This window comes from Ictidomys tridecemlineatus, chromosome 8, assembly GCF_052094955.1.
Source record: "Ictidomys tridecemlineatus isolate mIctTri1 chromosome 8, mIctTri1.hap1, whole genome shotgun sequence".
NCBI lineage: Eukaryota > Metazoa > Chordata > Mammalia > Rodentia > Sciuridae > Ictidomys > Ictidomys tridecemlineatus.
Genome location: NC_135484.1, coordinates 21,806,024 through 21,833,252, shown reverse-complemented (window position 1 = coordinate 21,833,252; position 27,229 = coordinate 21,806,024). Strand labels below are relative to the sequence as shown.

The 27,229-nt window shown below is 41.4% G+C and overlaps 1 protein-coding gene and 1 non-coding gene across 11 annotated transcripts in view; one reads left to right on the top strand and one right to left on the bottom strand.

Annotated features, from left to right (window-relative positions):
- Phactr2 (phosphatase and actin regulator 2) overlaps positions 1-27,229 on the top strand; it is a 269,022-nt gene that overhangs the window by 61,596 nt on the left and 180,197 nt on the right. The window contains exon 1 of one of the 10 annotated variants that reach the window (XM_040283416.2): positions 6,116-6,368. The exons of 8 other annotated variants lie outside the window; for them this stretch is intronic. In XM_040283416.2, the coding sequence (XP_040139350.2) occupies positions 6,356-6,368 (13 nt within the window). In that variant the 5' untranslated portion in view covers positions 6,116-6,355. Of the gene's footprint in view, positions 1-6,115; positions 6,369-27,229 lie in introns of those variants that run through there. One more of the 10 variants, XM_040283419.2, reaches the window with a different exon arrangement.
- Positions 252-358, bottom strand: LOC120889402 (U6 spliceosomal RNA). The gene has a single exon (XR_005733298.1). It is a non-coding gene; the product is annotated as a U6 spliceosomal RNA (small nuclear RNA).

Here is a 27,229-nt window from a genome sequence, read left to right as displayed (position 1 = left end):
TATCTGTTCTTAGTTGCTCTCCTTATATCAAAGATGACATTTGGTATTTGTTTTTTAGGGATTGGCTAGCTTCACTTAGCATAATCTGCTCTAGTGCCATCCATTTCCCTGCAAATTCCATGATTTTGTCATTTTTTAGTGCAGAGTAATACTCCATTGTGTATAAATGCCACATTTTTTAATCCATTCATCTATTGAAGGGCATCTAGGTTGGTTCCACAGTCTATCTATTGTGAATTGTGCTGCTATGAAAAAATATGGAACGCTTCACGAATTTGCGTGTCATCCTTGCGCAGGGGCCATGCTAATCTTCTCTGTATCGTTCCAATTTTAGTATATGTGCTGCTGAAGCGAGCACCCAACCTCATTTCTGGAGTCATTCACACAGCCTCTTTTGAACAGAATCTAGCCCTGTCCATTCTTTCTCACCTGGTGCACTTAAACCCTTACCACCCAGGAGCTGAGCAATGGGCCTCTACTTTTGTGTCTTGCACGTAGCAAATCTCTGCAGGCCTCTCACTCACTGCTTTGGGCTCCTTTCTGACTTGTGGCAAGAGTTGTCTACCTCTGTGGGCCCAAGCTATGACTTCCCATGTGATATTTTACCATCATTGCTATGTGCCTGGAGCAGTGGGCGAGGTCCCACCGCATTCACCACATCACCTTAAACCAAACATCCAGACTTATCAGGGGGCCATCAGTGTGCTGAGAAATTTCCTGGCCTCCAGATAAAGATGCTTAGGGTATTAAGTGTAGCTGGAAGGTACAGACCAAGGACCACAAATAAGGAAAGAGAAGCAAATGTTAACAAGTGATTCAAGAGACCCCCTCCCCATACTCTTTGACACAGGAGAAATCTCCAAAGGAGAATGGTTAGGAAGAATTGAAAATGTAGTCATGTCAAGTAAGTATTTTCTTAAAATCCCCATAATGGAACATTAGATAAATGTTTCATATTTCTTTGCCCAGAACTTCCTGGAAAGACTATCTGTAGCAAAACTTTCTCCAGTGTACTTTTTTTTTTTTTTTTTTTGGTGTGTGTTTGTGTGTTGTTAATAGTTCAGGGATTTGGAGAGTTATAAATCCAAGCGCTCTGCCCATCGAAACTATCTGTATCCGATAGCTGTTTTTGTAAAAGCAGTGGCCGAAATGCTTTCCAAACAGATTTCCAGTAGAATTGTTCCAAAAGGAACTGGGAGCAAGCTTTCTCTTGGGCAGTTAATATTTTGGCACTTTTTCATGCCGTTGGATGAGTCAGAAGGTGAAAAGGTCAAAAAGGCCACATAGACTGAACTGCACTGCAGATATGCTGGGCTGAGCAATAGTGTTACTTGGGCAATTCATTCTCTTAGTTTTCCCATCGAGAAGAGCAGAGTCTGCCCTTGCAGAGAAGGATTGGTCTTCTGAAAGCCAAACCATGGTGTTTCTAGCCTGAGACTCTGCAGTTGCTCTGCTCCTTGAGAAGGTGTTTCTGGCTCTTGTTCACAACATCCACTTGAACTGCCCTTAGTGCCCCTGGGCTTGGAAGTCAGTCAGAAAAGGCAGGTTGTTACTATCATCAGCTTTTCCTGTGCTCCCAAACTGTGAAGAAGGAGTGCAAAGGTCTGGGGTGTTGATCGGTGGTAGAGCATTGGCCTAGCAAGCACGAGGCCATGGGTTCAATGCCCGCACTGCAGAAAGCCATGTGAAACCCACACAACCGTCATAGGAAACTAAGATACTCTTCTCTTGGAAATTAGGAGAGACAGTTGCTCATAGGGTTCTTTGAAGAAAGATGTGATTTGAAGTGATATTTTGGAAAGTACTAGATATCACTGGCCTTTGATGATGTTACCTCAGCTGGACAAGTCTGGAGTTACCAACATCTTTTTTTTTTGTAATAAACAAAAAATAAAATTGAATTAAATTTAAAAATTTGATTGACACATAATAATTGTAGATATGTACGGGGTACAAGGTACTGTTTGGATATATGTATACATCTTATAAATGAGTCAGTAAGTGTGATTAGCATATCCATCACTTCAGACATTTATTATTTTGTGTGTGTGTGTGTGTGGTGAGACATTCAAATCTCCTTGTGCTAATTTTTGAAATATACATGTTGTTGACTGTAGTCACCTTACTATGTAATGGCACACAAGACATGATCCTTCCTGGCTAACTTTGTACCTATTCACTAATCTCTCTCCTTTTCCCTACTCACCTTCCTGGTCTCTGGTAATCATTGTTCCATTCTCTATTTCTATGAAGACTTCCCCGCCCCCAGTTCCAAGGATTGAACCCAAGGGCACTTAACCACTGAGTTACATCCCCAGCCCTTTTTATTTTTCATTTTGCGACAGGTTCTTGATAAGTTACTGAGGGCCTTGCTAAGTTGCTGAGGCTGGCTTTGAACTTGTGATCTTGAGAACACTGTTTTAGATTCACAAATGAGTGAGCTCACACAGCATCTGTCTCTTGGTGTCTGGCTTATTTCACTTAACAGGTGTCTTCTGGATCCACCCATGTTGTTGCAAATGATAGAAGTTCATCCTTTTTATGACCGAATAATATTCCCTTATTTATTGATGGATGCCTAGATTGACTCTACAACGTGGCGTAGGAAATCATGCATTGGTGAACATAGGAGTGCAGATGCCTCTTCAACACACTAATTTTATTTTCTCTGTATCTGCACCCAGTAGAAGGATTGCTGGATCATATGTTAGTTCTAGTTTTAGTTTTTTGAAAAATCTCCTTACTGTTTTCCATAATAGTTGTATTGATTTACATCACCAGCAAAAGTTTATAAGGGTTTCTTTTTCTTCATTTCCTTGCCAACACTCATCTTCTGTCTTTTTGGTAGTAGCCACTCTCACTGGAGTTAGGTGATATTGCACTATGGTTTTGACTTGCATTTCTCTGATGATTAGTGGTGTTGAACATTTTCCCCCATATATCTGATTGGCCATTCTAATTTCTTCTTTGGAGAAATGTCAATTGAGGTCTTTTGCCCATTTTAAAAATCACATTATTTACTCTTTTGCTATTGAGTTCCTTATATATTCTGGATATTAATCCCTGGCCAGGATTATAGTTTGTACATATTTTCTTCTATTCTGTAGTTGTCCCACATCCTTGTGCAAACAATTTCTTTTAAAAACCATAGGGTGGTGGTGGGGGTTCTTTTTGAAGGTGGGACACACTGAGGGTCCTTTGGGTGTGGGTGTTCCAAATTACCTCTGGTCTCCAACAAGTTAGTCTGATTCTAAGCAAACTGAGTAGTATACATAGGGGAAGGTGAACAAAAACAGGAACTCAACTCATATTTAGAAACGTAATATAGAACACTGAGGTATATTAGCACTGCTTCTATGCCACACAGCATCTCTGGGACATTTATAAAGGGCTCAGGAAAACATTTTAGATTCAAGCATTCCCCAACTAGAGCATATTAATTGTGGCTCTGAATTAAGTTGGGGGGGCGGTGAGGATGGGGGGTGGATTCTCCTGGGGTTTGAGGAAAATGGTCCATTTATTGTGCTTTTTCTTGCTCTGTGGCTTTCTGATACTGGGGAGGGGCAGATGGTGGTGCCAGTGACCAGGATAGAACCATTTTTTAAATTGGTTCTTTTTAGTTATGCAAGATATTTAGGCAGCTTTTAAACACAGCCTGATTCATAGTAGACACCAACACCAGTTGTGACCTCTCTGGAATCTTCCGGTATGGCCCTTCCTTTGTCACCTCTTGCATCATCAGTGGGGAAATTTGGATGTTGATGGGTGAGGGCAGAAGAAAGTGAGTTCCTAAATACGTGGAGGGGACCCTGTGGCAAGCCAGGGTCAGTGACTGTTTTCTACCATTCAATGTTATTTTAATTTTAAGACTTTTTTATTATTGTAGACTGTCAAATTTTTGACTGTATATATTCATGGAGTACGGCATGAGGTTGTGAGATACACACACACACACACACACACACACACACACACAAAATGTGAGATGATTAAATCTAGCAAACTAACCTACCCATCAGCACAAATTCTTGTTACCTACCATTTTAAATTGCAAATATATACATATTTTTTCACTCTGAACGGAATAAGAAAAGATTTCAACAGGATTCAAGTCAGGTTGGGACATCAAATCAAATGTATTTTGGAGCCAAATTAAAAAAAAAAAAAAGATTTAACCCCCAGTACAAGGAAGGAGAAAAAGAGAGGGAGAGGGAGGGAGGGAGGGAGGTGGAGAAAGAGAGAGAGAAAGAGGGGGGGGGCGGAGAGGGAGAAAAAAAGGAGAAATTTTTGAAAAAACTTAAGATTCTCAGAACTTTCTGGATTTTAGAATTATCTTAGGGGCTGTGGACCTTAGACAAATCACATCAAAAAACATTTATTGAACCATCCTCAGAACCTGTCAATATTTAAGAGAAAAATATGTTTCAAATGCTCAACAAAATAAACTTTTGGAACAGAATCTATTTGTCATTTGGGGACTACTGTGTTAATAAAAAATAACTGACACATTTCAAACTACAGACCAAGCTAGTACAAACATATTCGTATGAGGCAATCTGAACTCTCAGTAGATGAGAGTTCTTAGCTGTTCCTTACCGGAACCTCAGACTTGGTGATAAATTGTCTCTCTAGCTTTCCTATTTTCCTGTTACTTCCCCCCCCCCTTTTTTTTTTTTCTCAAAAATAGTTAGTTTGCCCTAGATTCTGTGCTGATAACACTCACTCTGGGTGCTGGCAGGTCTTAATCAGGGCAAGCTGCAGAGGTGTGGAAGCCACAGTGATTTAAATCTTATGGGATCCAAGCAGTTTTTTTTTTTAACTATGAAGAATATTTTTGAAAAAAATATTCAGTTTTTAAAATTCATTCATCCTTAAAATCATTTGACAAAATTAAAATAACAGCCATAAAAATCTCAGGGCAGAATCATTGAGAAATTTGAATTAATACTGATATCATAAATGAAGTATTTTGCTTAAACTCTAAAAGAACCTTCATTGTATAGTCAAACCTGAAGTTCATGAAAAAAAAAATATTTAAGCTCAGAAGCTGTTGTAATAGATGATTAGGTTGTGAGTTATTGGTGTGTGGTTTGTCACTAGGAATTCTAATGGCATCCAGAAATGCTTAATAAACAAAATACTTTTTGAATTCACCAATTGTGGGGCTATGATAGTATTATGAACTTAAAAAAAAAAACCTGTCAAAATAAAACACCTGTAGAAACTTGTTGTACTGTTGGTTCATTGTATGGTAGGTTACAAGAGGTCATTGTAAATCTTTTCTCTTTATCTGAGAAAATGCAGAAGACAGAGTTATGCTGTGCCCAAAATCTAGCGTCCTAATAGCCACAAGGCCTGACAAATGATTTCTTCAGCTCCTTGCTCAGCCCTGTCCCCTGATTTTGGAAGCCATTTTTGGTGTCTTTGGCGGGGGGTGGGAAGGTCACATTCACTTGATTAAATTAAAGAAGTGAACTGTCTTTTCCTGGGTTAGTTGATGGCTTTTTCTTGATCCTCAGATTTCCATTTCTTAACCCTGACCTCTTTTGATAATTATTTCTTGTATGATTGATGAAATTCCTTTGAATTTTGCTGTTTGGATAGGTGGATAGAAATTTTGACCAGAAATAGGAAAACTAATGACAGTAAAAACATGGCCAAGATGGAACAGAATTCTCAGCCTTAGCCTTTAGATAGAGCAGAGCTATTCCAGATAGTCTTTATTTTTAAATGCTTTATGTTTACTCCCTGCTCCCTCCCCCAACAACAACCAAAACACTTTAAGATTTTAAATTGAAAAGTTGCCCAGTCATTCAGTGATGTCAGTGATAAAGTCTGAAGCCTATTCAGACTAACCCCAAAGAAAGAATAATTTATTGTAGTATTTTTAGAGATCCCTTTTTACCTTTTAATTACGTGTGCCTCTTCCTGCTCCTGTTTGCTCTGATATCTTTTGGAAAGCATGGTGTTTTGCAAAGCATGTGCACTTTTTTTTTTTTCCCCCTAAAATGTGCAGCACATTCAACATTGCAGGGATTTTCTTTTTTTTTTTTTTCCCTTTCTTTTTTTTTTTTTTTTTCCTTCTTTGCTTAGAACAGAGGTGGAAACCCCAGGGGATTCAAGTACCCACTTGATAGGCTCAGTCTCTCTTAATCAGCCTGTAATGGAGCTAATGGCTGTTTGTCATCCTTGGAGATATAAATTTCCTGGCGGTGTCTCCTGCAGACAGTGCATGAAGGATGCTCTGTGTGCCAGCAAGGGCTGATAATCAGCAGAAGGGCAGGGTGCTTCGTTAGCCAGAAGAGCCAGGGCTTCCCGCTGCCAGCCGCAGAACTCGCCTCGCCACTCCTGAGACATGGACAACGCCGGTAGGTAAAACAAGCCTGAATTCTTCATAGCTGCTGGCTTCCTTTGCAGTCTGCATCCCCTGCTGCAGAGGTTTGCCTATTTGTTGCTCTCAGCCTGCACTTCAGTGCTCAAGACTGGGAGGCATGTCATATGTTAACCCCGATGCATCGTTCACGAGGCAATTAGCGTTCGCTTTGAAGTTGAAGAATTGGGAATGCAGATGATCATGCCACATTCACCTTTGTCAAGGCTGAACTGCTATTTTATTTAGGCTGCAGGAAGTGTGTGGTGTTTGATCCTTTTGTGCTCAGCACAGGGGGGTTGAAAATGCATAGTTAACAACAGAAAAGGAACTATTGCTAAGGGATGGCAAAAGGTAGAGTTAATGAGCTCAACAAAATAAATTTAATAATATTACAACGTGTACCGTGCAGTACGTAAGGATTCTTTTGGTCTGATGCTTTCGTATTCATCTGGGGGTGCAATGTTGAAAATGTTCCAATTTCAGAGAATGGACTTCAGTGATCATTGGTGTACCTTCCGAAAATGTATTTGTTTTTAATACCTTTACTCGACAGCGAGACAAACATGACTGGAGAAGTAGTTTAGTTAACTAATTCTTAATTAATTAAATCATTAGCCTAGAATTACTTCTTGGGTGGCCCTTTCTTTTTCTTTTTTCTTTGCTGCATTGAACTTTTAGAGGCTATCCACTGTAGAATTGCTCCCCATTCTGATGCTTTTCAGCCCTAAATGCAGGCTTCATTCTCCCAGCAGTGTTCTGGATTCTGTGTCTCCTGAAAACTCATTAGTTCAGTTACTCAGGTGGTGTCAGCTGTGCAGTGATGCCTCTAGTACCTGGATAAACGACCAGCTCTTCTTCCTGGAGGGTGCATCATTTAACACAGATTCTATAGCCCACAACCCTACACTGTTGGTGAAACATATCCATCATGGAATTTTGCTATTTCAGTCCTGGGGGTAGGTAGCATAGGCAGGGAGAGATTTTGAAGGCAGTGTGTTTTTGCATTATTTATTCAAATAGCTTACCAGGAATGAAACTCTGTGACTACAATCATTTTATCCTTGCCACAGAAGACATTGAAATAAATAAGAACAGTGTGATATCAGGGATGAAAACTCTAGGGTAACAGATGAAACAAAACGTGTGAGAGGAGTGCATGTGCACGTGTGTAGGGTAGTAGGAAGACTGGCTCCGTGCGTATGTATCACACCCCCATTTCCATCAGGAAACCATGCTCTAGGGCTTGTCCCGAAAGCATGTAGGTATGACATTCTATGACAAGGCACAATTTCAAGATCCATTGAAAGCTCCTCTAATTACATCAGTAGAGTAAGTGAAAAATAAATAAATAAACCAGAATCCCTAATTTAGCCTCATTTAAAACTTCTGCCTCCCACAATTAATTATACTGACATCCTGGCAGAATTATCAGTTTAATTCAAGCAAATGCCTTTCTTAACTGACTCATATATTTATTTAAAGGCCATTTAAGAAAGGGCAAGTGACTACTGTTAGCAGCCTTTTTGTAGGCTTCGAAAATGCAAAGGGTTATTGTTTCTTTTTTGGCTGACTATAGCTGCAAGGGATAAGTGTTTGCATAATTTGTGGCTATATTTGTTTATGCTACTAAATGCCATTAATAAAAAAAAAAACCCTCTGCTCCTGACAAGTGTTCAGAATACTGATACACTAGGTCGAGTGACTATTGAAAGAGCAGTTTCCATACCATTTTCAACTTTAGGTTTAATCACCAATATAAGCATGTATCCCTTTGAACGGAATAATAGGTTTTTAAATTTTATTATTCAAACAGTTCAGAAATAGCACCTTTCTTATAATAGTTTATAACTGACTGTCAATGATCAACTTTCCATGGTCATTGTTTGATGAGGTAAGCATCTCTCTCTTCCAGGAGGGAAATGTATACCTCCATGACACACTTTCCCATTAATTATACTGAGTGCGATGGGGGCATGTACCCTAATATCTCAAAACCTGAGACATCTTTGACATTATACCAGGGGTGGGATTAACTTGGAACACTGCATTTTCTCCAATTTAAATAAGATAATGAGGTTGCATATTTGCCTAAATTTTTCTCATCAGAAATGGCTTTAGGCAGTGGATATCTGAGCCTGGCAGTTCAAAGCTGAGCACCAACCTTAACAATCGGACCATCAGGTTTGTTTGTTTTGCAGTACTGGGGATCCAACAGGGGCCTTGCACGTGCTAGTGGACCATCAGTTTTAAGGATCCAGGTCTCCCTCCAGCAAGGCTTTCTGTGTAGGTGTTAGGTAATTGTTAGGCAGAAACACGAAGGGTCTGTACATGTCTAATGCTTCTAATTTATTAAAATCACTCAGAACATAGAATTCAGAGAGATGCATATGTGGTTTCTGTTGTTAAATAAGGAAAGAGGAGCAGCTGGGGACTCCGGCCTTTTTGGTGGGACGTGTACTCTTCAGCTTTTGTGAACCTGCCCAATCTCCCCTTAGCAACAGAGAGCTGACATTCCCACTGCCTTGGAGAAGGAGACATCCCTTTCCCTTAATTGCTGGCTTAGTTATCCCTTTAAAAGCTTTTCCTGGAATAACAATCAAATATTTATCAAACTTTGTGTGTGTGTGGAATATATCAGGGCAATTTTTGCTATACCTAACCTTTTCTTTCTCGTCTTATGGTTATTTCTTCTTAGAAGTTATGTAACAACCCAGATAGATGATCCTTTGTGATGACAGACCTATGGCTATGGCTGCAGTCCATGTTGTTCTGCCAGTGCATTTGTGTCCCTCTGCCACCTCTCACCTAACTTCAGAAGCCATGCTCCTGAGTGAGCTGTGGAAAGAGGTGCTTCGGAACGTTGATTAGGAGGGCATGGTGCTCACCTGAGATGCAGTGAAATGTAGTTCCACCTTCTACAAGGCAGAGTATTGTAAAACGTTCTGCAGCATTTACTGGACTCATTTTTCCTCGCTTTGATATCAAGATCTTTTAGTGACCGTGTGTGAGGCCTGAGAGGGATCCTCATTTGTAGAGGAGGTGGCAGCTACCGAGGACCCCCGCACCTCCAACTTACCTTCCATCCAAGAGTCCAAAGGTTTTTTGGCCCTTGATGTACAATCTCTGAATCTGAGAAGCTCACAGTCTTGTAGCTGCCTGTACAAAGAGACTGGAAGTTTATTTGGGAGAAGATTTAGGAAAGGTTCACAGTGGCAGCCAAGAGCATCCAACCGCCTTAGTAAATGCTGGCTCTACCACTTGCCATGTCAATGACTGTGAACCCGTGACAGAAACTCCATGTGCATTGATTCCTCATTTGTAAGTGGTGACCATAATTAAACCCTCAGAAAAAAAAAAAAGAAGATAACACATAGGAAGTTTTTGCAACCATGGTCGGCATATTATAATACTCAACGCATGTTGGCTGTTTAGAGAACCATCCAAACAGTGAAGCAGGTTACTTTATGACAAATGTCTGCTCTAGCAGGATGGCTGGGAAAGCAGTGCCGATGAAAATGAGGACAGGTGAGCAGTCATAAGCAAAGAGAGCGTCAGGTGGCTGTCCCAGGAGTGTACTTGGAAATTGATGTGGGTGTGCAGAGGCAGTAGGATTGAGGGTGATTGCATTGGGTATGTATCAGTATGGAGCATGGAGAGTGGATATGGAGGCACAGGAGAACTAGACCAGGGAGACCTTTGAGGTTTTTATTTGGAAAATCTAAGACAATAGTCCTTCAGTGTGGAACACAAAGTGGGTTTTAATGGAAAGACATGAGTTGCATTTTAGAACTGTTGTGTTGAATTATTTCTATGATACCTACTTGTCAGAAGCTGTTCACTGATGATTTTGATCCATTGAAGGGTATACACACACACACACACACACACACACACACACTCACACACAGACACACACGAAATTCCTTACTGACTATTGATTTGAGATAAGCAGGATGTTTGGTTTATTTGGATTTTTACCCCCAGTTTAAACCCTTTATGTTTTATATATGTTTTGTTTACTTCAGTTTAGTAAACCCAATGACAGCTAACCTTTCCCCTCAGCCTGGAGGCTGATTGTGTAGAGAAAAGAGACTTTCTAATGCTTCATCTTTTCAACACAGATGGAGAGAAGATAAGGCCCAGAGAAAATGCCCCTCAGCACTGAAATAATTTGGCAAAGGCCAAGTTGTTCCATAAGAAAATGTTAGTGCAAAGATATTTCAAGCTGGTTTGAAACTTTAGTGAGAGACCTAGTAGCTCAGGCTGTCAGGTCAAAATCTCTGAACAATCAAAGATGGTGGTTCAGAAGAAGGGATACCAAACAGAATAGACTTCTTATGGAGATTAATGCATTTTGAAAGAAGATACTTCCAAAAACAATTAACTTTGCAAACTATATTTTCTGTAGTTTCAACCTTTTTCCTCTAATTCCCTACTTTGATGGTATCTTGGTTTTATCTATAATTCTGTTAACCATATCTTTTGCAGATATAACAGAAAACATACACACACATACATGCATATGCAAGTAACATGTACACAGGTGTTTGCATGTGTGTACTTCCCATTTGTACCTGTGTGGATTCTATTAGCTCTATTCAGCTCTCATCTATGGGAATGTACTTTCTAACACATTTATTAAAAATTTAGAATAGATTTTCTTTTTAATTAAAAAATCTAATTTGTTCTTATTCTCTGAAACACCCTTTATACTTTTATTGAACATTTTATTAACTATGAAACAAACAGTGACTGTATATATATTTTAAAAGCCCATTGTGGTATTTTAGCATTTTATGATTCATTAAGTACGTATTTAAGAGTAATTTAATAAGTATTAAATAAGCATCTAATTATGAGCACCTGGGATTTATGTAAAACTATTTTTCTAAGCAAAAGATTAGTATTTGATAAGTTTGGTTTTTGAAACATCCATTTTCAAAATGCCGGTATTATTATAGAAATCACTGTCCTTTAAAACAAAAACGCCAAAAGGAAAAATAGGTTTATGTTGAAACTTGGCTCAAGAGTGAGTCGGAACAGGGCAATGTCTTTGTCTCAAAGACAAAGTTGTTTTTATTTCGGTTTTCAGAATGTTTGAATCTGTTCTGAGCAGTGTTTCCTTTATAACCACTCATTTCCAGTGGCAAAATAAATTCTGATTTTTCTGTATCCATAAGATAAAATGAAAAAAGTTTGTCAAATGGCTTCAATTAAGAACTATGGAAAAGGATGTGGAAAACCAACTAGAATGCAATGGACCCAGCATTTTCTAAATTACATGCCATTTTATATCAGTTCCATGGATATTAATGAATCCCCTCCCCCCATACACACAGAGTGTAGCGTTGGGGATCTGGAGAGCCTGAGCGTGGGGCTCTTAGTGCGTTAATAGGCACATGCTCACATGCTCACAGAATGAGCATGAAATTCCTTATCTGTGATATTTGTCTGTCCGATTTGTTGTGAATTCCTAAAATGGCATATTAAACGCAGCAGCATCTCCCAGTCGCATTCTCCCAGGTTCTTGCGGGGACACCTGGTTACCAGGGGAGGGAATCTGTTGGAACCTTCCCACTCTCATTGTTGCTTTCTGTCTTCATCTAATGTTTCCTCTCCTGAATTCTTTTCAGTTCCCTGTGTCCTAATATAGGAAGCCATCTGTGGTAACTAGCAAGCTAATCACTTCCTTAAGCGTCAGAGCTTGGCTATTTGGAGATAAACCTCTAGGTCATCCATGTCCAGGATTTCTCTTCTTCCTTGTTGCTGGGCTGTGGGGCATATCATTGCTCATTAGCATCACCATCTGATGGAGGAGAGAAGGGAAAGGAGCCAGGACTTCAACCTGGTTTGGATGGGAGTGGAATTCAATTACAGCCATGAAATTGGGGATAATGCACATATTTTATTTATCTGAATGTTTCAAATAGATTATTAAAAATTGATGATATAGGCTGGGTGTGGTGGCGCACATGTGTAATCCCAGAGGCTTGGGAGGCTGAGGCAAGAAGATCTCGAGTTCAAAGCCAACCTCAGTCAAAATGAGGTGGAAGCTACTCAGTGAGCTCCTGTCTCTAAATAAAATACAAAATAGGGCTGGTTCAGTGGATTTCAGTGTGGTTCAGTGGTCGAGTGCCCCTTAGTTCAATTCCTGGTACCCACCTCTGCAAAAAAAAAAAAAATTTAATACTACAGAGATTTTATGTGTAAAAACACAAAAAGCGGTTTCAAAGTTCTATTTTTGCAAATCAGGCATCGAAGACATAGCAAATCCTATTTAAATGTTAAATGTGTTAAAAGGAAGGAAGCTTACTTTTTATGAATGCCTGTTTTGCCCTAGGCACAAGTTAAGTATTTTACACATGTTGCAAAATTAATATCTGCAATCACTCTGAAAGTAAATATCATTTCCTTCAAGATATATATGAGGAAACTGAGGCTAAGTAAGACTTCACCCAATAAATAAATGGGTGATTTGTAAACAAATCCAACAATAACAAAATTTAATTCATCGTTTTCCATTTTTCCATGTCATCATATTTGCCTTGAGCATGGGAATTCTATCTTTGTATCCTCCACATTATTGAGTGCCTAGACTCTAATACAGCATATAATAAATGTATTTTTTAAGCAAGTTGAGTTGGACATGGTGGTGCATGCCTGTAATCCCAGCAGCTTGGGAGGCTGAGGCAGGAGGATTGTGAGTTTAAAACTCACAATCTAGTGAGGCCCTAAGAGACTCATTGAGTTGCTTGAAATAAAAAATATAAAAGGGCTGAGGATATGGCTCAATGGTTAAGCACCCCTGTGTTCAATCCCCAGTACCAAAAAAAAAAAAAAGTCAAGTAAGGTATTTAACTAATATGAGCAAATTTTCCAAAAGGAAATCAATTTTGAAATATCACTGTCAAAAATGATCCCCTCACATGTCTGAATACCTCAATGAACAGGAGTCAATATATGGTTAAGAAGAACATGTAGTTGTGAAATACTTCCTTGGTAAACTTTGTACATTTTTGACAATTTTAAAATAGTATGCTTTTTGGTAGAGTCCACATGTGATATCTGGCACCTCTGTAAAAAAAAAATCATTCAGCATTTTCACTGAAGGATGCCATAATATTAGGGTCATTAACAGAAATTATTTTAAAATGCCCTCCAAAATTTTCAACAATGTTTAAATCAAATTCAGACACAAGTTTCTGGCAAATGAAAGAATTTTAACCCCCTTTCTTCTCCTGAGAGATCAGGGTGGGAGAGAAGATCACAGAGGAGCAGGGTCTGTTGACTTCTCCACACCTGTTCACGGCTTGTTCTTTCTCTTTCACCAGCTGTGCTGACATGTTCATCTAGATAACTCTTTCCAACTCTGCTATTCTGTGAATAACTACAAGATTTGAAAAACACCCTGTGAAACAGTCGTCTTGCTTGTGTGTTGATGTATATGTCAAGAGGAGCCATGTTCTCAAAGATGGGCTGGCAGATTCCCCGACGGTTGGCTATGCAGTCAGCAGAACTGTTTTGATAGACAGCTCTTTGGTCATCTTTAAAAAGAATTCCTCAGTATTGAGCTATCTGTCACCTAAAAAAAATCACATTGGGAATTTCTTCACATAAACTAATTTTTCCAAGTATTTACTCTAGTTGTGTTTAAGATTCAAATGATGCCTCATGAGTGTAGGGTCATGATTTCCAATCTTCCACCTGAGTTGTTCAGTCCCAGCATGGTTTTTACATCTCGGCAGGTGCAGAGTTCGAATCTGGACATTCACTGGGGCTAGTGACGGGCCATACTTGACAGCTGGCCCTTGTGTCCTGTTGTCCCTCCTGTGTCCTCTACTTCACGAATCTCACCTGTGCTCTTCTGCACACACAAAAATGGGTGCGTGTTCCTCACCTTCCTTCTCGCTGCCCCTCCCACGTAGCATGCCTGCTCCTCCTGCCTGCGGGTGTTCCTCCTTGCACACTTCCAGGAGACGTTTCCTGGTCACCCACCCGAGCCAGAGCCAGGCCATGTGCTCATCAGCGTGGAAACAAGAGTGAGACAGAGCTTCTGTCTTCACAGATCTTTTTTCTAGCAGAGATGCGGAAGTGAAGGATGAATAGATAGAATACTTGAACTGTGGTCAGTGTTGGGGAGTTAATGAACTGATAAAGGGTGGGTTCCCCTTATCTGAAAGGCCTGGAGCCAGAATATTTCCAATTTTGTATTTTTTTTAAAATTCTGAAATATTGACATATACAAGATGAAGTGTCGTAGGGAGGAATCCCAGGTCTGAACGTGGAATTCACTTATGTTTCATACACACCTTATGCACTGGTGTAATTTGAATCTTAAATTTTTTTCCGAAGGCCCATGATATGGAGGCCTGGTCCCCAGGGAGGCACTATTGGTAGGTGGTAGAAATTTTAGGAGGTGGAATCTCTCGTGGGAGGCTTTTAGGTCACGGGACATGCCCTTGAAGGGGAATGTGGGGTCTCAGTCCTTTTCTCTTTCTTTCTTTGGCTGCTGGGCCATGAGGTAGCAGTTTTGCTCTACTGTGATTAGCCACCACAGGCCAAAAGCAAAGGGCCAACTGATTATGGACTGAAATCTTTAAAACTGTGAAACAAAATAAACCTTTTATCTTTATAAGTTGGTTATCTCAGGCATTTGTTATAGTGTCAGAAAGCTGACTTAACATGCATCTTGCTTGGACATAATTTTACATAATATTTTTAGCGCAGCTGTGTTTTGACCGTAATTCATCACATGAGGTCAGGTGTGGGATTTTCCAGTCACATCATTTGGTACCCAAAGAATTTCGAATTTTAAGGCATCTCAAATTTCAGACATTCTTTTCTTTTTGTTACCAAAGATTGTACCCAGGGGCGCTCAACAACCTAGCAACATCCCCAGCCCTTTTTATTTTTTATTTTTAGACAGGGTCTCACTAAGTTGCTTAGGGCCTTGCTAAGTTGCTAACATTGGCTTTGAACTTGTGATCCTCCTGCCTCAGCTTCCTGGACCAATGGGATTATAGGCATGTACCATGGTGATTGGCTCAAATTTTGGATTTTCTGATTAAGGATGCTGAACCTGTGTTTGGACAGGGAATGAAGAAGGGTTGGAGGGCTACTCTGGATGGGGCCATCAGGGAAAGCTTTTGAGAAGTCGGCATGCAAGCTGACACTTGAGGAACATAAAGAAATCAGAGATGCGAGAGCCAAGGAAATGAGGATCTCAAGCTGAGAAGCTAACAAACCCATAGTTCCCAGTAAGGAAACTGATGGGGATGTTTGGTCAACAAAAAGCCAGGCTAGATGTTTCTGGGGACTGGTGAGGGTCATGAGAAAGGGCACCAGATAAGGGCAAGGAGCCTTGGTGTCTGCCTTTGTCCTTCAGTTCAGGAGCCTGTGAACATGACATGATCCTGGCTGATGATGTCAAGGCTTGACAAGACTGGGCCCAGTGGACTGCAGAAAGACGAGGATGGAGGGTTCTGGATAAAGTCCCTGACGGTCCGTGATGGAGACAGCAGCAGTCGGGGCGGGGGAAGGCACTTCTCGAAATCTCAGCCACACACCCCTTCTTAGGACATCTCCCCAGCTGGTCAGCCGGCCCTGGCTTTCTCAGGGCATTGATGGAATTCATCACCCTGTTTTTGAGTGCGAACACCTTCCATTTGAGTCTTGAAACACCTTGTGGGCAGATGCCACATCATGAACATCATCCATACCTTCCAAAGAGTTAGAATGGTTGTTCTAACTCCAGCCACCTATTAGAATCATTTATCAGTCTTTTTAAATATCCCGGGCTCTTGGTCCCACTTGGACAAATACAAACAGAGTCTCTGGAGGGGGAGTTAGAATTGTGTTTTGTTTAAAAGCTCACCATGATATCACAGTGGGGTGACCAGTGTGAGACGCGCCATCGTAGCCCTGTCTGCCTCTCTCCACCCGCTTCCTCCCTCCAGCCCTCCACAATGGGCAAGTGGTCCAGCTGAGAATTTGCGTTTGGGAATGATCCACTTCCAGGTGGAAGGTGAGGCAGTGAGCCTGAACTAGATCTCCGAGAAACTGGCTGACACGAAAGAGCAGAGGTGGAAGAATTGCTTCTGGGTGACATAGCAGGATAGGAAAAATGGTAGCAGAACCCAGATGTTCTGTAATCTATCCTTTAGGAACCCATAGATCTGACAGAGACCTGGTCACTTGCTTCCCATTCAGGAGGTGGCTTTCTCCTCCTGCATCTTCCAAGCACATTAAACGATAAGAGTGAAGATTCCCCACAGCAGCCATAGTTGTCTCTGGTGAGACTTGACATTTTGAATTTTTTAAAAAAAAATTTTGAAATACATGATAGCGGAATGTATTACAATTCTTATTACACATATAGAGCACAATTTTTCATATCTGTATAAAATATTTTTTGCATTACAATTCTTTTTTTTAAAGAGAGGGAGGATTTTTTAATATTTATTTTTCAGTTTTTGGTGGACACAATATCTTTATTTTATTTTTATGTGGTGCTGAGGATTGAACCCAGCGCCCCGCGCATGCCAGATGTGCACGTTACTGCTTGAGCCACATCCCCAGCCCAACATTACAATTCTTATTACACATATATACCACAATTTTTCATAAGAAAAACTAAATTTTCCTTGTCAAGTTTTATATTGTAAAAAGACACATTAGTAGACTCCAAAAAGCACTGCTATGATTTAATCATCAACAACTCTGTGTCTGTTCTGAGCCACTACTGGACCCTGATGCCACATTTCTTGCATCCGTGTTACTTACTACTGACACACTGTTTTAGTGAGAGAGAGGTGGGTCCTGTTCCCTGTTATACACACACACGCACACACACACACACACACACACACACACACACACACACACACACCACCAAAATGAATTTAGATCATTTTCATTTTGAACTGACAAGTGATCTTAAACATTAAAGCGCAGGTAAGGTTTTCTGAAATTCTGGTGAATAAATTTTAAAATCGTGAAGACCATCTTCTGATAATATCTGACTTAACGATCTCACATGATCACCGGGGTTACATGAGGAAGTGTCAGCGCAGGGGTTTTTAACTCTTAATGTTCGTACAAATGAAGCATCTAGTATTGGGAGGACCCCTTCCCCCATGGTGGACAGAAGAGCCTGCAGGGTCCCATTCCTGCTTCTGCTGACAGCGTCACTGCCACACGGATGCCTCTCTCATGCCAACCAGCTGCCCCTCCAGCTCCCAATGCCTCCCCTGGCTCTCCCTCACCTCCCTCCATGGTTGCCCAGCAAAGCATCATGTCACATCCAACTCAAGGGTGCGCTTCTCTTTTGCAGTGTCTGCAGCACCTCTGGACAGAATTAGTGTTCTCCCCGCTCCTCCCAGGCCCAGGGGAACTTGTGTCAGGGGTACGTTTGTCCCCTTTTATGGTTCTGGCCACATGCTTCTCAAGGACAGGGCAGGGCCACTCTTATTCCTGTGTGCCATGCCTAATGCAATACCCAGAGGAGGAGGAAAATGAATAAGAAGGCAAATGAAGATCCGACCTGAAATAAGGTCTGAGGCTTGTCTTACTCTGAAGAGAAACTATGAAGTTACTTTTATTGGCAATTGAAGATGTGGCCATTCGGTCCTTAACACAAACATCGGTTTCTAAACTGGAGACTCCATCAGAATTACTCATAGAACTAAAATATGTATATCTGCTTATCTGTCTGTCTACCCACCTATTGTCTATCTGCCCATCCATCCATTGAGAGACCTTACAGCCTCACAGCAGATCCACTAATTCAAAATCTCTCATGGGAGGAAAGAAGTAGCTTACTTTTAAAGAAGCGTTTCATGGATGATTCCAGTAATTGTCCCTGGTGAGACCCGTTGTCAGTCTAAGGGACATGTAATGAAGCCACTCAGACAGAGTGGGTTGCTTCTGCTTTATGCGGTATTAAGACATATAAATGTTGCCAATGTGAGCACCTTATTATTAGAATAATAAAGGTCTTGGGCCTTGTGCAAAATGCTCTGCTATATACTATTAGAGGCCTGGATTGGCCTGAGGATGAAGAAGCACCTCTCACTGAGACTGAAATGGGAGCAGAACAAGAATTCATTCAGCATAGAAATTCTGTAATCTAATGCTCTGCTCACTCGCCGGAGGAAAAAACGTTCACTAGGTTCTGTATCATTACAGAGGCTTATGTAAAACGTTGTCTATCCAGCTTGCCTTTAATTTATCACCTGCTGCAGGGCTGTTTGTATTTTATATATTTGAGTCTTATTTTCTTAGTAATGGGAATTTGGCAACCATCCATTTTTAAAAGCAGCTTAATATAGGGCATTTTTAATAAGGGCATAAAATGAAAGATTGCCAATCCAGACCTTGGAGAACAGTTAATGTAGTATAGAGTGTGAAAATATCTTTGGTTTCCTGTAGGGACTTTACTCTTCACAGCACCCATCCTGTTTTCCTGTGGGACCAACAGAACAGATGTCAAGAGGAGGAAGAACCGATTTGTTTCCTCAAACAATAAGCATTTTACAACACTCATTAACCTAAGGGTCACTTTTTTAAATTAAGGAAGTTCAAAGACATTTGTTTAAATAACTGTGTGACTATGATGATGGTTGAAAAAAGCCAGAGAGTTGAAAATTAAAGCCAACCTCATCTGTAAAATTCAGCCTTTGTGGAAAACCAGGAGCCCTGTAGCATACATTTAGGATGAAGTATCACTTCTAATTGCTAAATTTCCTGGCTTATGTCAGTTTTTTGTCATAGCCTCAAAGCTTAATAAACAAAGGTATCCCTCATACTAACAGATGTGGGCTTTACCCTTCAGTCTCAGGTAAGGTTTACTTGAAACATCAGAACTTTAAAAAAAAAAAACAACCCTCCTAACATGCTTTTGGTTGCCTGGGTTATTTTAAAACAAAATCAAGCTTCACGAAATTATGTTTAAATGCAGAACTGCAAATAAGTGGAATTTCTGAATGTTGTACATACTTCAACAATATCCCTTTCATCTTCAAAAATGCTTACAAATATAGCTCATTTCTCAAATTCTACAGTGAATTGTATAAACACTTCAAATCATCGGTTCTGCTGTTTCAGATATGAAACTAAGGCAGAGAAGTTTATTTATGTTTTATTCAGAGAGTGGCCTCACGCACAGCTTAACTGCACATGGAAAATGTTGCATTGACATATAAAATGTACGTCCGGTTGAGTATAGGCTTGGCCATTTGCCAGCCCACGAGGCATGGTCATGCCAAATCAGATTCCCATTGACTTTTATGCAGAAGGAAAGCCAAACACAATTTACCCTTTGGGTTTGCAGGCAATATTATTTTTCAGGGAAATGTATTTATATTTGTCCTGGTGACGAAGGCTGTCTCTGAGGAGGACAGCCACAGGGCTTTGGTCATCATGTCCACGAAGCACAACTGTCTCCATCTGCTATCTTGAAGTTGTCTATACTAGGACAGGCAACCTGGTGATCAGGGACTGAAAATCATGTGCAGATTCCAGTGATTCCAATGGGGGCTCATTAATTCGGAGACCATCCATAGGGAGGGCATGTATTGATACAGCAGGTGTCAGCAAGTGGGCAGAGCACAGACTTCCAAGGAAGGGACAGGAGTAGGAGCACGGGGGAAGCCCTAGCATTTTCACACACAGATTAAGCCAGGAGATCAAGCTCCAGAGTAGAAACCAGAATCCTGGACAGGGACATGGGCCCGTTATAGCCAGAGGGCAAAGCAAATGCCTAGCTCATGAAAAGGTAGAAGAAGACCTCAGGAGAACCCCACAGGTTTTATCCTGGCTAATTCATTTTAGGGTGATGTGGCAACAAGGAAACCTCAGGAGAGCAAAGCCAGTTCCCATGCCCTAATCCCCTCAGCAGCTCCTTCCTATACCACCACCTCCTCCCCCTCCCTCCTCTGGAGCAGCACAGGTCTTGGGAAGCCAGCCACTACTGAAAGGAAAGTGAGAAAGCGAGAGACAGGCAGTGAGAAAAGGAAGTGAGAAAAGAAGGATGAAGAGCAGGCAGAGATCCACACAAAGGATTACTTGTTAGAGCTGACAGTGAAAGGCCTTCCCTGTATAGAGTGGACGAGGCCCTGAGATGCTGGGTGTTGAGTTTTTGTGGGGTAGGGGTTTGGAGTTGTAACTGTGGCGCTATGGGATGGGCTCAGGAAGCTTGCTTCAGAGCTAGGCGGGTGTGGAATAGCATGGGATTGGCTTAGGTCAGTGGCACCATGGGGCTTTCCAGAGTCAAGGGGTCATGTCCTTCTGGGATTGGCTTAGTGTTATGGTACCGTGGGGTAGGTCACTAATGGGGGTGGGGGGAGTTCGGGTAGGAGAAAGTACAGAAAAGCGAAACTTATAAGATGGCAGTTAACATTTAAGATGGCTGCTCAGATGTTAAATCAAGACCCTATATTCTTCCCTTTTATATTTTTTATTGGGTGCCCTTAAGGGACAGGGGAGTAGATCAATTCTTGTAGTTTCTTCCTGCTGGGAAGGGACAGTGTCTGGACCTTTGTTATGGGTGTGGGATGTCATTGAGGTAATGGTGACAGTCAGGAGGTGTTGGCCATGTTGACTCCTGAAGGCCCAATTTTGGTGAGGGGTTGGTAGTCTTGTAACAGAAGCTGGTTTGCAGTTTGGGTAGAGATTTTTTTTTTTTTTTTAAATCTGGTCTTGAACAAAATCTAATGACGCAGGGGGCAAGCATTAGCAGAAGGCCTATGAAAAGGAGAGAGGTCAGGAAAGGAAGTGCCCACTGAAGAAGGGGGTTACTTAGCTGCTATCCTCCAACAGAGGAGAGCTGTTGTTTCCCATGTTCAGGGTCCTGCTGGAGTTGTTTTATCTTGTCTTTGACTACCAGATGGACTGACATAAAAATAGCGTTCCTCCTGTAGTATAGACAAAGTCTGCCTTATCTGACCTTAAGAAAATTGAGGCCCCTTGGATTCTGCAAAACCACAGCAGCTAAAGAATCAAGCTGGGATTGTATGGTTAGCGTGGTTTGAGCAAGTTTCTATAAGTCCCCTAGAAACTGGAATGATAACTCCTGATAACAGTACACCGAGGTGGCTCTACCAGCTGAACCTGTGGGAATGCCAGTCAGCTTGTTTGTGTTGAGGGCTCATATGAGGAGGGCCTTACCAATGAGCTGTTGAGGCCTAGAAGACCTGCTATTAAATGAGAGAAGCCAATAATCCCTTGCCAGGAGATGTGAGGGCTGAGAAGCTGTCCCCCTAACAAGGTTGGAGAGGTCAAGGCCTTTGTTTGGGAATATGAATCTTTGCCATAGCCAGAGTTATCAGGAATGTAAACACAACATTTAACTTTTAATGTTACAGAAGTCCATCCCCATAAGATGTAGTTAAGCTACTTAGTGTCATCTGATCTTGTGAAACCTTTCTATGGGTATGACCTCTGTGTCTAGTAGAGAACCCTTTATTTCTGTTACTTAGGGCTGGACAATCCTACTAGTGAACATCAAGCCTACTTGTGTAGGTTAGGAATATCTGTAGGCCAGAAACTGACTAAAAACTTCTGGCTTTGGCCGTTTCTCTTGATCCTTATCAGACATTCTTGCCTAAGAATCTCTCTTTTTGTAGCCTCTAGGCTTACATATTTTGGGTGGCTAACACAAATGTATAAATCTTAAGTTACATTTAATATTATTATTATTTTTTAAGTGCTCAGGAGTGGCTGTATTTTGATCTTAACTGGGTTTTTTGGTTTTTTGGTTTTTTTCCCTAGGTGTTTAAGATGAAGCAGGTCAAACTGACTTTTGTTTCTATCTGTTGTTCAGAGTCTGCTGAATTCCCATTTAGAAGTCACCCTTGGGGAACTTGAGAGCAGATTTTTTAGCTCTGCTCATGCCATTTGCACTAGGATGGGTCCAGGTCTCACTGACCACGTGGCTTCCCTTAGAAGCATCAGGAATGTCTCCCTTCTCCATGACCCTCCTCTTCATAGCAAGTGCACTGATTGGCTTTCTGTTCTCCCTCGGCCTCATTAATCTCCCCAATCCGGAGGTTATGTGGCCCAGAGTTGCAAAGGTCTTTAGAGGAGTTTCCTGTTCCCTGGATTCAGACTGACTCAGAGGGCAAGAGCCAAATATTGGTTTTCTTGGCCCTTTTAATTTAATCTTTAAGTCTTTAATCTTAAATATCAATTAGTCTCACCAGTCTTAAATTAAGAGTACTGGGCTTTAACTTTAATGTCTATAACCTTACATTCATTTACCCCATTTATTAATTGGGGTCTGTATTATACTATCTGTTCTGTAGGTGATGGCTTATTATCTTAAATTAACCCTGGTTATGTGTTCTTAAAGCACTGTCTCTTCAAAACATTAATAAGCAACATTTAGACAGTTTATAAGGAAGATTAAAAAATAAAGACAAGAGTAAAAACATATTTAGTTTGTGTAATGACTATCTTGAATTTTGGCTAAGTTTTATATTATACTCCCTGTTTGAGATCCTAGTAATCTTAACAACAAAAATCAATCCTTTGAACACAACTTTAAATAAACTGAAGTCTGGCCTACTTTGAAGTCGTTCTGGCATGTAGTAAGGTGGGAGGCAGAGCCTTATCTCAATTAAGGTGGGGTTCTTATACATTTCTGAATTTAGATAAATTATTTCATTTTAATAAAAAGAAATGCTGGGGCTGGGGATGTGGCTCAAGTGGTAGCGCGCTCGCCTGGCATGCGTGCGGCCCGGGTTCGATCCTCAGCACCACATACCAACAAAGATGTTGTGTCCACCGAGAACTAAAAAATAAATATTAAAAAAATTCTCTCTCTCTCTCTCTCTCTCTCTCTCTCTCTCTCTCTCTCTCTCTCTCCTCTCTCACTCTCTCTTTAAAAAAAAAAAAAAGAAATGCTTTATGTTTATTTACAGTACTCTTAATTGGAACAGTTGAAATTTGGGGCCTTTGTATATAGAAATCTTCACAAACCTTTGTATATATAAAATCACATCTGTTTACCATTTCATTAAAACACAATGTTCAAGTATATAGAATTATACCTGCTAGGACTTTAAATTTTTAGTAACCCTGTTTTCAGTGATAACAAAGCAACTTTAAATCCTTTTTAAAAAATTTATCAATTTATGAAAGCATTAATCATGTTACCCAATGGAATTCAAGGAGTTAAGAGTACTTGATGGTATATTTAACAGTTAGCATTTTAACCTTGTAAGTTAGTCGGATGTCTAACAAACACATTTATGAGTAATCCCATGTAAAATCTATTTTACTTATTTTTACCAAGATTTCAGACAAGTATATTGAACAGCATTAGCCATTCCTTCCATGTTGAAGAAAAGTCCTAGAAACAATGGATATTAGAAATTCTATAGATATTAACATTATATTAGTTCTTTGAGCACCTAGAGAGACTTGTGAGTTAAGTTTAATTTTAAAGACATCTTTACTTTCATCTATTTACCCAATTTAAATTGAACCATTTTAAATCACATGAATTAAAGGTATTTGAATTCATTTTTTAAATTTATGAGTGCTCATTTTCAATCTGCCAATCCTGATATCATGTACATGACATATGGACTCACACACATATGGACAGACAACACACAGTGTGCACACATACAAGAGTAAAGGCCTTGTAGCTTTGGGGGGAATGAATCTCCATTGCAATGTTACAGGTGTTTAAAAACTCCAAAGTTGAAGAAAAAATAGGACTGATCAGAAAAACATTAACCTAGGTGCACAGGACCAAAATCATGAGCTCCAAAAAAATATGGAATTTAAGGAAAAAAAAAAAACAAAAACAAGAGTCCTAGAAAAAAAATGGCTGGCTGATAATTATTAAAGTACCATACAACTTACCTTTTAGCTTAGTACAGCATGAGGCTTCTTCCATTTACATTTCAACGTAAGTCCTGACACAGGTCTGGAAGCAACTGGGGAAAACTGCTGTTCCCTGTCCCTGCTCCCAAACGCGCCTGCGTTCCTCAGGTAGGAGAGTGTTCATCAGGATCATGGAAAGTTAAATCGTATTATTGTGTTAGTAATGGGAATTCCTTAATGTTCCCTGAAGGATTGGAGGTGAAGGACCCTAGCCTCCTTTTTATTTGGGAGAGGTCACTAAGGGAGAAAGGGACGTGTTCCCAGACAACTCCCTCTGTCCCTGCTACTTCATGAAAAGGAAGCAGAGTTGCGGGCTGGGTGTGGGGTCTGTGGGAGGTCCTGGAGGAGTCAGAGCAGAAGGTGGAGAACGGTAGGGAAAGGGTTCATCAGCCAGGTCAAAGTCTGGGGCCAGTAGAACCTGGGCCCGAGAACAGGAAGAGCAAAGCGACGATTTGGAAGGAAGGAAAGAGAAGGCCTGAGGATAGGGGATCTCTTTCCAATTTCCTAAACACACAATAGTTGAAAAGATCCCTGATAATATTGGGAGCTAGAGTGCCATTAAGCGGCCATTTAGAGTCATTATCCAAATGATATTGAGGCCAGATCTGATTGCACAAATAGATAAGCTTTGGGGGATTTAGGTCCGGGGTGAGAGAGAGAGAGAGACTGGTCAGCCAGGAGGCAGCTTAGAGGACTGTGGGAGGGAATGAACGAGGAGCCGCCCATGGTGAGACTTAGGAGGTGAGTTTAGAGGTGGGGCACCCCCAGTCTCTAGTATCACCTAGTCAAGACGACAGTTACGTTCGGGGGATCATCACCATCGCTGGGTAAGCGTGAGGGCAGGAACCTGAACAGGTACTTGGGCACCTGGCCGGGACTATGTACTAGGGGCAGAAGCCCATAGAGATTAACCCAAGGCCAAGAGGTCTCCCAATCACCCTTGGTGGTTTCTTCTAAAAACCCAGGACCCAAATAAAAGACCACCTCTAGACTCGGTCGACAGTAGGGATCAGCCGTAGCTGTGAAAGCTATGGCTGAGGGGTGACCCCGACCACATGGTAACCCTGGGAGTGCAGGACATTTGAACCGTCTCCTGCATGACAAGCAGAGATACTTACCACTCAATGGTCACTTCCCAGGACCCATATGTCATTAGGTCCACTGGAGACAGGGGCCTTACCTAAAATTTCTGGTGGTGAGTTCAGAGAGGGTGTTCAGCAGAATGGAGGGCCTGGTCCCATGATAGAACCTGGATTGGGGCCCAGGGATGCTCAGTGACCCTTGAAGAGGGAAGCGGGCACACCGGGGAACCCAATCCTGGGTTTCAGCACCAAAATGAAAGAAAAGAAAAGAGAGAAAGAGAGAGATATTCAGGCAAGAAATGAAGGATGGAGACCAGGCAGAAATCCACACAAAGGTTTGTTTGTCAGAGCTGACAAATAAAGGCCATCCCTCTGTAGAGTGGACAGAGGCCCTGAGATGTTTGGGTGTTCGGCTTTCATGGGGTAGGGGTTTGGAGTGGTAGCTGTGGTGCTATGGGATGGACTCAGGGTGCTTGCATCAGAGCTAGGCAGGCGGGGAATAGCATGGGATTGGCTTAGGTCAATGGCACCATGAGCTTTCCTGAGTCACGGGGTCATGTCCTTCTGGGATTGGCTTAGGGTATGATACCATGGGGTAGGTCACTAATGGGGGTGGGAGGAGTTGGGGTAGGCGGAAGTACAGGAAAGGGAGAAATGTATCTCATGAGATGGCAGTTAACATTTAAGATGGCTGCTCAGATGTTAAATCAAGACCCTATGACTACAAGGAAGCACACAGGATCCACCAGCCACCAACACTTTAATGTCTATTTTTCATGCAAATCATTCCTAAATTGCAACTTCTTTCTTCTATTCAGTCTCATTTACTTGCCTTCTCAAGTTAAACATACTCTAACGCTTGGATAGTGGAAACTAGATTTGGAGTCAGAAAAGAAGGCGGCAGTTCTTGGCTAGGCCTCTTGCACTTGATGGCCAGGAGCCTTGGGCTTATCCAGGGACTCAGTTTCCTCATTTGTAGCGTAGAGTTGATTGGATGAACTATCTAGTATTGAGTGTCACACAACAGTAGTATCATTTAGTATCTATGTGGATTTTCAGTATTTACTGATCTCAACTCACTTCATCCCCTGAGTGCTGCCCTGCCCCCCCCCCCACTGCACCCCACGCCCCACCACACCCACCGCTGTCCCCCTGGTGTCCTGAGCTGGGTTCTCACACTTTGCTGCTGTGGGTGCACTTGCTTCTGGCAGCTCCTTCTCCTTCCTTTGCAACTGCTGTTTTGTCCTCCTTTGTGGTCTAGGAAACAATCAAGATGGTTATTCTTCTGTCCAAATTAACTGTGCATGGACCCCTGAGGGCCAGAGTCCTTTCCCCGTGATTCACACACATGGGCTGGTCCTCATGTACTTTCCACATTGATTTGGACTGAGTCCGTTTGGTTTATTTCCTAGTTGTTGACATAACTGAGGTGGACAGCACATTCAATCTTTTCATGTTACCTCTTGATTGTATTTAGAAATCTCCAATGATCCCACCCATGCTCTCAGAATAAAATTCAAGGTCTTACACATGGCTTTTGTCTATGTGGCCCTTCTGTGTCCCCAACATGGCTTCACGTAGCACAGCCCTGGGTCCCAGAATCCCAGACTCTTCATCTCACCCCAACTCTGTGTGTTCTTGCTACTTTGTTCTCCTTGCCTATGTCCATTTTTTGCACCAGCAGAGAATAGCCCAAAGGCTAAATGACCTCCGCCTTCGGTTCCTTAAGGACATCACAGTATGTGGCACACAGTAACTACTTGACACATGCTGGTGGACTCGCAGCTTGTTGTCATTGTTACCAAGCTGCAAAACGTTCTGTGGAGCACAATGATGTATTTATACCATCTCATTACACAGATTTAAAGAAAAAAAAAATTTA